The 13,444-nt window shown below is 48.3% G+C and overlaps 2 protein-coding genes across 5 annotated transcripts in view; one reads left to right on the top strand and one right to left on the bottom strand.

Moving 5' to 3' along the window:
* Positions 1-2,909: 2,909 nt before the first annotated feature.
* Positions 2,910-9,543, bottom strand: LOC144137769 (ATP synthase subunit d, mitochondrial-like). Its single transcript, XM_077669729.1, has 5 exons — positions 9,383-9,543; positions 9,104-9,200; positions 7,664-7,735; positions 5,678-5,740; positions 2,910-3,154 (listed from the first exon to the last, which is right to left on the bottom strand). Exons 1-5 carry the CDS (start codon positions 9,502-9,504, stop codon positions 2,984-2,986), a joined length of 525 nt encoding a protein of 174 aa, XP_077525855.1. The 5' UTR covers positions 9,505-9,543; the 3' UTR covers positions 2,910-2,983.
* Positions 9,544-9,930: 387 nt separating this feature from the next.
* LOC144137768 (BTB/POZ domain-containing protein KCTD5-like) overlaps positions 9,931-13,444 on the top strand; it is a 42,624-nt gene continuing 39,110 nt past the window's right edge. Inside the window, exon 1 of one of the 4 annotated variants that reach the window (XM_077669726.1) lies at positions 9,931-10,181. In XM_077669726.1, coding sequence (XP_077525852.1) covers positions 9,963-10,181 — 219 coding nt within the window. In that variant the 5' untranslated portion in view covers positions 9,931-9,962. The remainder of the gene's footprint in view (positions 10,182-13,444) is intronic. The other 3 variants (XM_077669727.1, XR_013315733.1, XM_077669728.1) reach the window with 3 other exon arrangements.

Raw genomic sequence — 13,444 nt, 5'->3', positions numbered from 1 at the left:
ATAACAAATGATACTTATTAAATTTATTCCTCAGGAGCTGTTACCTTTCCAATATTTTGGGTAAGCAAATAAATAAATGACAATGTAATTACTGGCTCCATTGCCAAAAACAGTGCCGAGCTAAGCAGTTTTCCACTTGAATAAATGGAATTACTGGCTCCATTGCCAAAAACAGTGCCGAGCTAAGCAGTTTTCTACTTGAATAAATGGTGCATACCTGAATTAAATTGCAGTTTGGTCATTTTTTTTAGTAAACTTTATAGCAGATAACTGCAATAAAACATTCTTTTCTTACCAATTTCTTTCTTGAGTTCATTTCCTTCCAGATAATCGTGTCCGAGTGTCCACAGTATATGACATGCACCTTGCATAGTTTTAAAGGGCTCGTGAAGATGAAATTCAAGTTCGGTTCAACAGAAAGATTGCCCAGGAGGAATAACACTGGCACCACTTTTAACGCAAACGTCGCTATATAATTAGGAAAAAAGAGAAAGGCCATGTGACCCTGCAGCTCATTTCCCACAATAGAACTTATGACGTATTATGGAGCCATGGGCTGGAGCTGGCAAAATACAGTGCAAATTAAATGGGCTACAAGCTTGCAGAATGAGCTATATTAGTGCTTAAATTTAATGCATATTATTTTTATAGCAGTAAGTATGGTGGGGTAAACAATTTAGGTTATGAACGCTTACATAAACATAGAAGCACCTGTGTGTACGGCGAGTTGAGCTTGCACCGGCCAACTGGCATAGTGACATTGTCTCCTGAGACTCTGTTTGTCGAGAATACATGATGTTTCGCCAAACCAATCTGTAACAAACAGTATCCGCGCACAAATCTGGTCAAAAACAAAGCAAGGATGGGCAGCTGCCCCGAGCGGTGTGGTTGCTCCACCTAGGAGGACTGGCACCGAACAAAGTGTTTCGGAATTCGCTGAAGCCCTAGCCCGCATACTAATGTTCGCTTCAGTACTTGCCCCGCATATGTCATCGAAGATGTCACAAAACACGATTCAGCCGCAGAATCAAAATTACGGCTTAAATTTTAATTTTTCAGTGAATAAAGCATCGTTTGGTGCCAGACAAGCGCCGGGAGAACTATATAACACCCGATTCTTTGAATAAAACACTTGTACTTTGTCTGCACGGCCCCTGTAAGGGGCCGTATCGCAATTTGTCGCGGATTCGACCTTAGGTGGCTCAATCTGCCATGAACTGCAGTTGTCCTGTAAAGAAAATGGCCGCTGTTGTAAAAAAGAACATAAAGAACACGTGCAATCTGACAGGGTTTAATCCCAGGTCATCACAGTAGCAGCTGAAAGTGCTACCACTGTGGTACGTTGAGAGCGGTAGTCCAAACGTTGTCACTGCTCTGGTTCCGTTCTTTGTGGCGTACGCCCGTTTGGGGGATTGACCAGGTAACTTTGAGAGCTAATGTGGCCACTTCACAACACTACACAATGGAAACTTGAAAGTTGTATAATAGTGCGTGGCCTGCGACTCCTAACGTGATGGCACCCGAGTAGCACAGGTGCACATCAACCATGCAGGCTCTAAGGAAGCTGTGGTATGTGCCAGTACTATCCCTGCTGAAGTAACTCGCGCAGGAAGACAAAGAAATGAAAGCCAAGAAAAAGATGCAAACAGTGTAGCAGAAAAGCTGCCGGTCAAAGAAAGACACTCGCATGCAGCCCAACAGTCCAAGTACTGCAAGGCTCTCGCCTTCGGGACATGCAAGCACACTTGGGTGCCCTGAAGAGAGCAAGGTGCTCAGTACACGTGGCTCCACCAGTTTGTTGTCTAGGTAGTCTGATCATCGTAAGTTTTATTGAGGAAAGGGTGGGGGGAAGGTGGACTGTGTGGGCATCTAGATCAGCCATCCCTGGAAGGCTGGCACGGTGGGCTACCAGTTCAGTAGCCCATTCTTCGCGACGGTGGTTCTTCTCCTGCTGGGCGGTCCCGTGGAGATTTGTACGACGCATTACTTGCGACGTTGATGCCATAGTCACCGCACTTCACACCGCCTTTCAGCATTGCACTCCTGTTGATGGGAATCAGTACGATTGCGACGTGTGGGTAGAAATGCTGAAAAACGGTGTTACTACGGGCTTGTTGGTACATACTTAGTTTTGGCAAGAGTGCTAGGATAGGACACATAGGAGGAGATGCGGGACTGGGTGCTGTCTCGTGTCGCCTCCTGTCCTAGCGCTGTTATGAAAACTAAGGGTAGAATGCTGGCTGTGGAAATAATTGAGGCAGGAATGCGCTATCACGTCACATCAGGAGTCATTTTAGAACACACAATGTGGTCAAGGTGACGAGCGTGTAAGATGACAGTTATAATAAATGAAGAAGCCACACGATTTCATTGAGCATGATTACACGAGCCACACCATCTGGATGTAGTGCATGTGGATAGTGCATGTAGACGAACACTCAAGAAGAGACGGAACAAAATGCCGGCTGTTGTTTCGGGACACTTAGCTTTGCACTGTAAAAATTGTGCTTGTGCTCTGCTGTTTGGAGAGTGCGCAGTAATTTCGAAGGAAAAGGACAAGAATACACGGGAAGTGATTGGGGCACTCAAAATGACCGTCTTAATTTTGGCAATTTTATCAGTATGCCTTCGGTTGTGCTCTCCAAAAAAGAAATAGAATATCTCGACCAACATGTACAGCAAGCAGAGAGCGAAAAGATATGTCTATGTATGGCTTTGTTAGCCGTCCTATCGGATGGGTCAGGGCATGTGTGTGCATTCTTCTCCGAATTAAAAAAAAAAACAGCTGCCGTTCAGCACCTCGTCCTGTCTTTTCGGTGACAACCCCTTCAGGCTGTTCCCCGAGGTAAGCGGCGAGGAAGCATGAGCTAAACCTCCCCAGAAGTGCAACAAGGACCCCACTACGGGTGTGCAACTAAGGTGAGCCCTTTATTGTAACCTGCTACTCTCCGCAGAGGAATCGCAAGCGCCCCACGGGGAGGCCCTAATGGTCGTCCTCGTCGTCCCTGTACTCGTGGCTGTCGTCCACGTCGCAGCTGCCATCGTGTGGCCAGAACGTGGGGTTGTCCACATCGATCTTCTGCTCGGGGAAGTACTCGTAGTAGTCCTCCATGGTCATGTGCAGGGCCGGGATCATCGCCTCAAAGCGGGCCAGCTGGCAGAAAGAAGGGAGGAAGCGTGAGGGGGGAGGGCTGCACGCACACCCTCTCCTTGGGCACCAACACCCTGTTCCTGAACGCGCGTTTCCAGACACTTTGCGGCACAGCGCCCTATCGCATGAAGGAGACTGTCAATCAAACGTTGTCACAGGCTGCACGCTGAGCCTTAGACAGACCTAAAACATAGCGTATCATCATTATTAACACACAACAAAAGAAACTGAATGTAGAAAAACGTTCCAATAAAGAAAAATCAAAGCTGACGTGCTGCGGTTCGAACCCAGGACTTCAGCACACTGAACCAAGCCCTCAACCTCGACATGACATGGAACAAACAGGCGATTCCTTTTAACTGGAGCTCAATAGAACAGCAGGCGCGGTGACAAAGGCGCAAAGCATATCACTAACACAACTGTCTCGGCAGCCCGCGGGAGCACAAGCCTACCTTCATCCCGGCGCTGTTTTCGCGATATGTTGCCGCCACACACGCAGAAAAACGTATTTCAAGCGCTTTCGAATACTGCTTGTTCTTCCTCTTGGTTATCGATAGACATGTTTTCTTAATTTTTACGTCGAGCAGGGCTTTTGCCGGTCCTCGTGAAGGGAGTGCTGAGCAGACGACCCACGACGCCCAGCGGTCACATGCAGCGAGTACCCAATAGGTTGGCGTCTTCAGTCTTTTAGGGTGCAGCCCTTTGGCGCCCGTCTCAGGGCTGAGCCGCGTCACCGTCGTAACCAAGTGAACGATGGCAAGACCGAACAGTGAAAGAAAGCAAAGAAGGAGAGTGTCGCAAAATTGTGAGGGGAGGGTGGTTCGCCGTGGCGGCGTAGCAAGACTCGTCTCCGAAAAAGTACGGTGGGGCAGGGTGCGGGGGGGGGGGGGGGCAGTACGCTCTGCTTGCACGAGACGCTCGTCTCTGCGCAACACTGGCAAATGCGTGACGAAGGTGTGCGTTCCCTGCCTAAGATGCGGGCTGCGGTCCCTTCCCGAGACGCACTTCGCGCTGCCGACACATAGGCTCATCATTGCTGCCATCGAGAGAACCCACGAGTGAGTGAGTGCTGCCTCAGGGCACTGCTGCTGCGCCCAAATACTGCATTAGGGAGTATCGTAATCGCCAGCCAATTTTTGTCTACCCAAGCTTTACTCGTAACCAATGGACGAAATGAAGCGGTTCTGATGGGGAATTGAAAACGAAAAGACGCACTTTCAAATGATAGCAAGATGGACGTCATAGTGCATGTAGAACACGAGCAACGAGTCGTCGAAGAAATGCTACTGTGGCGTCTAATCTTGGTCGATTTTAGTGGTTGTCGGTGCTATCAATTGATATTATTACTAAAATGCGCACTGCTGGATTTGAATATTTGGCTGGCCAGAAGAAAAATAGCTCTACTTACCGAAAATGGCTGTTAAAAAAAAAAAAAAAAAGGACTATTTCCCCGAATTTCAGAATTCTCAGACCCACGTCTCCCCTTAAAATAAAACAGCTCCCTGGATAGGAGTCTCCAGTTTGGCCTGCACTGCCTTAGAGGGGAGTCTAATTAGAAGTCGAAACGGTCACCTAGCAACAAGAATCAAATTCCACCACCCCAGAAGAAGAAATCATTGCAGCACACATGTCAAGTGCAAGCTGCAGCCTGGCAAAATACAAAGGCAATAAAATAACAAGATGAAATGGAAGAGTAGTAACTAAAGCAGCAGTAAAAATACTGCAAAAAAATTAAATGAAAGCTGGTGTTTCAAATTATGGCATCAATGGACACGCTCAATGCATACGCACCGACAAGGCCAACACCCATGCTGCTAGGCGTACGAACGGAAGCTTACGAGCTGGCACCCCACTCGTCCCTCATGCCGTGCCTTGCGCTCGTTGCTATCAGTCGTTCCTGGCCAGCTACAGCCTACACTCTCACCCTTGGCTGGGATACTGTTCAACACGCAAGCAAGCACTCATGAGCAGTGCCGTTGAGACCAAAACAGAGTTTCACCGGGCTGCCCGATTGTGTGAACGCAGTCATGAAAGGGGCTACACATGACGTCGAGAACTAAGTGGCCCAAGAACTGAAAGGTGGGCACTGAGTTTGAGCACTTCTTTGTGGAGTACAGGAACAACACCGGGCCTTGGCGTGGTGCACATTAAACGCAAACATCAATGAGAATGACATGACTTTGTCAAGAAACACCCAAGGACCACTTCTTTAAAGTTATAAATTAGTTGTTTGCATACACAAACGCAAGTCAAGGGGATATTCCGAAGGAGGATCGGCCAGCGTTTCAGTGATAACCAGGACAAAGCAACTTAACGGTTCTCGTTTCGAAACAATCGCGACGAATGCCCTCTCCTGATTTCTAGCACAAGTGGTGCACGGACATACGACACGTCTGAATGGCATTAGGCTCCCTGCAGCCATTTGGGCTCGTCCAAGGAGGTGTGCCTTCAACAGACATGCGCAAAACAGCGGCACGGTGTCAGCCAACAGCGCTGAAAGAAAGATTAGCAAGCGCCCAGTGTCACCTCTTTCTTGTGCCCTTCGACACGTTCCTTTGACTCCAGTATGAAGCCCTCGACTTCCTCTTTCTGCAAAAAAGAGAAAAGGAAGCATGAGGCAAGGCTTGCCCCAGCTGCACCCACAGCAACACAGAGGAGCACATCTCGCCCGAGTATAACTACGTGCCTGCTCTGCTTCCATTACTCTGTTCGCCACAACAGCTGCTTAGCACCCCTAGGCCTTGTACCCTTTGTCATTTAGTGAAATTTGGCACCAAGCTGACTGTTGTTTGCAGTTCGTCAACAAGGCTTAGTGCAGTTACGACAAGAACGATGAAGAGACTCAACAGGATTACTGTTTTATAACCATAAGCCAACTCGCCCAACAACTGTTATGTTAAAATGACCCTGAAAGCAAAGCAGAAGTGCATTAATTGAATACGACAATTGACGCAAAAGCTGAGAAATCCTTGTAAGCAGATCTGCAGTCGTGACAAAATCTTCTGAATAGGGGCTCCAATGTGCATAACAACACACTTCAAAATGGAGTTGCAATAATTACTGCACAATCTCGCATTTAAACATTTCAAGAAGAGCGCAGCATCATCTTACAGTGCATGTTGACAAGGCAAGACAGCAGGACACCGCCGCTTGAATTATCCGAACGGTACCCCTGTGGTTTATGACTGCAGGACACTCGCGGTACAAGCATGCCAGTTGTTTCAAACATGCCAAAACATGGCTCAAGTTGTGGGTGCTAGGTTTCGAAAATTCCCTGCAACTACCCTAGCATACCCTGGCAAACTTCCGTAAGAAGGAAACTTGACTTCTTGCAGAGGCTATAAAACAATAATGATGTGTAAAACTGCCCATCCATTCACTCTGCGCGTTGTTCGCTAGCATGGAGCATAGAAGTGTGAGTGGGGTGGTAGTACAAGGTCAGTTCTAAATCAGCGCCATGTTCCTCTTGCTCCACCAAACACCCCACTTACATCTTCACAGATTCGCAATCCGCCATCCTAAATTTTTCACGCTATACCGTCAACCCCTTTTCTTCTAACCAGTTAGTGACTGACACTCTCAACAGACATCCTTCTCACCTCTTTGTCTTGGTACGAGTACCTGGCCATGCTAACATGGACGGCAACGCAAGAGTAAACGCGCTTTCCCCGGGTCCATCTATGCTCTGGTCAACCTCATACCACCCTCTTTCCACTCATCCTCACGATCGCGCGACCCATAAATTCACTTTCCTCTCCTATTGCCTTGCCCGCCAAGTCTACCCTTCTCCAGACCCGCGCCTCACTCTCCGCCAGGCTCATACCTGCTCCCTCCCATCGCATACGCAAGTGCTCCGGTCCCCCCAACCTGCCCTTCTCGTGGTGCGTACCCCTCTACCCCACACTCTTCCTCCCTCCCTCTCCCGCATCACCTCATGCGACACTTGGCTGGCTCCCCCACCCGGAACAGACGTTCGGGCCGCCCAGGAGGCTCGCTGCCTTCGTAACCAGAAGATCTCCAAGAACATTCTAGACTACTGTGAAGACAGTGATGCCCCAGGATCAATCGTTTAGCTGACCTGGACATAGGCCGGTGACTTGGCAATAAATGTTTTCTCCCTCTCTTGCTGTCCCGCTTCATTGGCATTTTATATTGTCACCAGGCTCTAACGTGCCCTTTTCATTATATCTTGTGCTGAGCCAAGAACCTATTTTTTCCTTTCTTATGTGCTTTCACATTTACGTAACTAAAAATCAACTAGCTCTACAATGTGTTAGGCAAAATTTACGTCCTAAACATATCAATAAGAACACAGTTTCGCAATGATTCTAAAGTAGATCTAAAAATGCCTGCACTTGAGTCAAAGCAGGCCTGCATCTTTGTATTTTTTTGTGATGTTGTTCCGTTTGTACAGTGAATTTGCATTTGTACAGGAAAAATTAAAATGGCTTTCGGGTGCATCTCACAGATTGACACGATCGCAATGAAACGAAAGAATCCAAACAAGCTCACCGCAGCTCGTTCCTCCGCATCGATTTTTGGTGTTAGGTGTTCCTTAGGGAAGGGCACAGAGAAGGCCTTGTACTGAAAAAAAAAAAAAAAAAAAAAAACGGAAGCACCAGTAATTAGCACCAAAGAAGCTATGTAGACCACACGAGTTCAAAATAATGCACTAGCATGACGGTCTATACCCGTGCGCCACTGGCATTTTAAAACGCATTCAAACGGAACGTCATTAGGGGCTCCAAATATCGCTTGGACTCCACTACTATTTCCATGTCAGTTGAAAGTTTTAACATTTACTCGCTACTCTGCAGTAGCACTGTTGCCGTCAAGTTCAGTTTTCATGCAGTACCACTACATTTGCCTCATAGGTAACTTGTCACAATAAAAACATCCCTACACAAATTCCTGATTAGTTCTGAATGCAATTACACAGCGTTTTTTTTTTTTTTTTTGTAAATTGCGAATCACTTTTAAAGCATCTGCTCTCCACTTGCTGGGATAAAGAGTATAACACCAGTCAAGTATGGAACAGTATTTTAAGTTTAAGAAAAAACAATTGCATGATGCGCCATTTAAAAAAAATTTTAAGCTGGCTCATTATCTTTTGATACTAACTGTGCGAAAGGACCGGGATAAGGGTGAGAACATTTAGATCTTGAACGCATTTGCGAGTTTCGGACGCCATCCGTGGCGGGCATTCAGACCAAAGGCATTTGAGACTCCAATTAGCAGGGGTGCAAGTTAACTGCATCAACACACTGGCCCCCACTACAAAACCGACGATTGATCATGGGGTTTAATGCGCCGCAGCTACACAGGCGATTAGGCACGCCGTAGTGGAAGGCTCCGGCTTAATTTTGCCCACCTGGAGGAGGGGGGGAATGGGGGCTCTTTAACGTGCACCGAAATCGCGAACCCACGGGCGTTTTCGCTTTTCGCCTCCATCAGAAAAGCGGTCGCCCCGACCGGGAATCGAACCCGCGTCCTTGGGCTCAGCAGCAGAACCCACCACGAAACTAGGAAATTGAAAACAAGAATAAATCTCGTTAAACTCCTCCTTCATCAAATAATTACGGAAGTCGAGTAGATCTCGGACAGCTTTTCGCATGTTTTCCAGATCAATGGTTGAAGCCCGTGCTCCTCAGCGACGACCCTGAATTTGCGAGCTCCCACAACACCTCGACGCCGAGGTACCTCATTGCGCGCGTACTGTATAAGCCGCGCATAACCTCGCCCGTCACTTTGTATCAGATACAGGCAGAGAAGATACTCACCGACGGACCCGATCGAGTTCAGGCATCAACCACGAACGCTCACCGACCATTACGAGGTGGCATTGGCCCCTTTGGTAGCTGGTTCAAATGCTTCCTTGTAACTATCCGAAATTTCTACTTGCACGATTTCCGGGTGATCGTAAACGCAGAAAACTGACTCTAGAGTACTTACCTGCTTTTCAAACTGCTCAACGAGGGCAGGGTTTCCGATACGGGTTCGGTACATGGAAAAGTCGATTGGAGGCGGGTTCTCGGGAAGGCTTAGTACCCTGCAAAAAGGAGTTTGAACCCTTAGGGCAAGTATTTGTTTTCCAGCTCGGTGCGTACGGTGAGGAAGACAAGCCCCACAGGAGAGACGTGCCGGCTTTGACCCCATGGTTAGGGACGGACACGGCCCCAAGTGCCGGCAAAGGCAGTTTTGCCTGAAAAGGTAAGATGTAGACCTACATACCTGCGAACGTAGCCATCAGACCGCGCTTTCAGGGCTTGAAAAAACTGTTTTTGTTCAGCGGGCACGCGCTCCGCAAAAGCGGCCCAATCTACAGCAGACTTCGCGATCCTCCGCGCTGCCATCTTCTCCCAGGAAAGGTGACCGGCTGATCTACTCTCTAACCTGGCAAACTTGCCAGCAAACTGCACTAACACCTTTTAAAAATTTTTTTTTTCAAAATAACACGGTCAATTATTTCTAACTTAAAATTTTTTCTGTAACTGCTAGTTTTAAGTTTTTAAATTAAGAACAATCTTTAATAAATAAAATTTGTTGAAAGAAAACCGAAACCACCGAACCACCGCACCCGCCTTTTACAATTTCATGCAAAGGTACTACATGTTTTTCTATTCGTGTAAAAACGTTGAAGCCTATTCTGGTCAATGTGCGAAATTATTGTGACCTTAGCAAAAAAATTAGCAAAAACAAAACGGCGTAAACCGTGAAACAGTACGTAAGGTTGCGTTTACGCTGGTTGCGCCACCCACGGCGCCACCTGATGCCCCCACTTGGAACCGGCCGTCGGGGTTTGTCTCTCAAGATGGCGGGCAGGGACATCAACTCGACGGCCGACGGCACCGAGGAGCCGTCGGTTGGAAACGCCAAAGCGACCTCACCTAAGCAGCCTAGGAACACGCAATGGGTCAAGCTGAACGTCGGCGGGACGTGCTTTTTAACGACGCGTACGACCCTGTGCCGCGACCCCAAGTCATTCCTGTACCGGCTCTGCCAAGAGGACCCCGAACTCGACTCTGACAAGGTGCGTTCCGCACTGCCCCGCCGACGTCTCTTTTCTGCTCCTTTCAGCGCGTTTCGCGCCGAAACCCGCTAGCCGCAGCACTTCCTGATTTCACCGATTAATGTGCGTCGCAGTTTGGCCATTGGGGCTAGCCTTTCGATTTTTCTTGGCCGGCTTTTTTTTTTGTAACGCAATCGCAAACGCGCCCCTCCTCATGTCAGTGGCGCAAAGCTGGATGGACCGATTTCGCGGTGTTGATTGAGCCTTCCCCGGTGGTTCCAGTCGAAGAGGAACGCTTGAAAAAGCCTACTGGATGTGCCCCTCCTCCTAGCTTGTATATTCTGCGGGATACATTTTTTTTTCTTTTGTTTTGCGCCGGACGTGCCCGGAAACAAAACTTCCTTCGCCGGCCGTTCTACGTGCGGAATGATCGGGCGCCGTGTTTGGCGCACGGAAGCACCGGGGTGTGTTCTGTTTCTTCTTTAATGCTGGTCGTACGAAGGTGGAACTGCGCCGCTACAATACATGTTCTCTTTGAGCGGTCGCTTTTCTGCTGGCAAACGAGTAGGTTCTTCGAAGTGCGTGGCCTGAATGCAGCGCCGGAATACACGACTTCAGTAACGTGCGTCTTCATCAAGCAGTCAACTGCTTAGGTTTCTCTTGACCAACGTCGCGCGGAACCGTTGAAAAAAAGGGCACTGTACTAGGCACTTGGCCCGTGTTCGGTTGTCGCGAACGGCCTTCTTATGGGGACTGCTAGATCGTGTGCTTACGTAATTCACCCGAAACGGTATGCCTCTGGGGCCACAGAGCTGATTAGACTGTGACCTTTCAGAGATGGCCGTGTCTAGCGTTCCGTCTAGTGCGTACCCAAAGTGGGAAGTGTGTACGAGGGCCGGCCAGAGGGAAGGGCGACTGTCACACAGAGAGAGAGACAAAACTTTTATTGCCGCAAGGGCTAATTCGGGGGAGGGGTGGTGACTGAGAGAGGAAGATCCCTGCTGACTTTAGCAGTCCGAGCGACGATGGCTTCTTGCACCTCCGAATCCGAGCTGCACAAAGCCCTCGCCCAGTGCTCACCATCTCGATGTGGGGGCATTTCCAGAGGAGGTGATCGATGGTTTGGACCACCCCACAAGCGGGGCAGTGGGGTGAGGAGTACTTGCGGTGCAGGCGGGACAGGCAAGGAAGGGTGTACGTCTGCACTAAGCGCCATGGGCGTTCTTTAGCGTGAGACAGCGCCGGGTGTGCAGGGGGCAGTAGACGGCGGGAGAGGCGGTAATTAGACGTAACCTCATGAAAGGAAAGGAGCCGATCTCTAGCTGACAGGGCTCCCTGTAAGGGATCAAGGCTCAGACCCGCTCGGAAGGTAAGCTCTCGAGCGGCTCTGTGTACTGCCTCGTTCCCTCCCACACTCATCACTGAAGTTGCGTCCAGAGGTAACACCAACCTCATCACAACTTGCAGTGTGCCGAGATTTTTACCCAACCGGCCAAAACTGCTTCTGCTCACTGGCTAGCCAGAGTCACTGTGAAATAAAAATCACTCCTTATGATTAAAAGTGATAGGCTGTAACTCTAGCTCCGTCCAGACGGAACTCCAATCCACTGCTTCCCGCCCTCCTCACCACTCATCGTGAGAGCAGTCTGTCGTGATTTTTATGCAACCGGCCACTCTTCCGCTCACTGGTCACTATAAATTATTCATTACTTATTATAATTAAGAATTATGAAATGTAATTTTGCCGATGGCCACGTTAGTCGTGGTGTAGTGAATGGTTCTGCCGATTGGGTAAAAAAATGACGTCGAACACTACAGTGGCAGAGTTTTCTGATCAGAAGTATGTAGCAGTTTTTGCTCTGCATGGATTCAACTCTACACTCTTCAGACTTTCTGGTCGGCAAGCTAGACACTCCTTTGAAGCCCGTCTGGGTAATGTGCCCAACTTTGGCGGGCGTACAAAAAGAAAGAAGTGCAGGTTAACCGGTGTGGCTGGGTTACATTATGATGTGGGTAGTCAGAAAGGGAGATCCGTAATTGCATAAATGGCTAGGATTTGACTAACAGCATAGTGCATGTTTGCTCACTGATAGGTTGACGAAGATTGCCATAGCTGTTGCATGTTTTTGTGAGTCTCTTGCAGCAGCTTCTAACGAAACTGCCATGCTGACCATCCAAACTTCTCAGGGAAGTGCTTGCATCTTTGATTGGTTTAGCTTTCCTTCTTAGTTGGGCACTGATGTGTCATGTTGTTTCCTGGAATACTTTGATTTCCCACTAGGTAGCACTCAAACTTGGCCTGTAGGCAGTTCATGGTTATGATTGCGCAAAAACAAACAAGAACCGGGAAGGAAACACGGACAAGCAGACCGTTTTGTGTAGCCTATTCTCTTTTTCTAGGGTGAAGTTACTCATGACAACACACATTGAGAATTTGCAGATGTAGCGCCGCTCGTGCGGCAAAACTACCTTTATTTGTTGTGGCCGCAAAGTGCCAAATATTTGGAATGATCAAGCATCCCTTGTGAACGCAGCTCTTGCAGTGTAGAGGGGCGTGACCTGTGGCCAGTGGGAGCACAGCTAGGTGAACGGTGTGGCATCACCATCTGCAGCTTGGCAACCAGGTGGCGTTGCTTGTATAAGTGAGGGCGCATCAAAACAAATGCATGTGCCTGCACAACACGGTGTCGCGTGCCGTTTTCAGCGAATGCTTAATCGGTGAAGTGGCAAAAAGGCCCTATCTTTGGAATACGGTAGAACCCAAATGTGGAAGAACTTAAGAAGCGCTGTCCGGGGTATACCGAGGTGTGCTGGGCATGCACAATAGTTTGATACTAATATTAGTATGAAACTATGGCATGCACAACAAGTGAACCCAGGGTTGCTTGCTGTGTTTGTCTTCTCTGCTATGTGGGCGTATATTAATAAATAATTGGCGATTGTTGTGCGAAACCGCAAATAAACTCATATTTACTGCACAACAGTCTGAAACAATTTGCCCAGAAAGTAAAAGAAAGCCTATTTTTTAAAATCACAACCAGCTTTGCTCGTGGCAGACTTCATTCGGTCTGCAAACAATGTGCATATGAAATGCGAAAATCGCGAAGTTCGCAGGCCATGTAGGCGACATTTCCAGGCATTGTGAACTTTGCAAGTGCGAATGTTCGTTCCAGTGAATTCGCAGACGAAAAGCTCACCATTTAGAACAGGCTTCAGAGTTAGAGGTAAAATTTATTATGACTGATGCTAGAGGAATTGAATCGCAGTATGCAGCCTGTGAAGCA

The sequence above is a fragment of the Haemaphysalis longicornis genome, unplaced genomic scaffold (assembly GCF_048455015.1).
Source record: "Haemaphysalis longicornis isolate Haplotype H1 unplaced genomic scaffold, Haemaphysalis longicornis Haplotype H1 scaffold_5, whole genome shotgun sequence".
Lineage (NCBI taxonomy): Eukaryota > Metazoa > Arthropoda > Arachnida > Ixodida > Ixodidae > Haemaphysalis > Haemaphysalis longicornis.
Note: the sequence above shows the minus strand (reverse complement) of the source record. Positions and strands in the feature narration are given on the sequence as shown.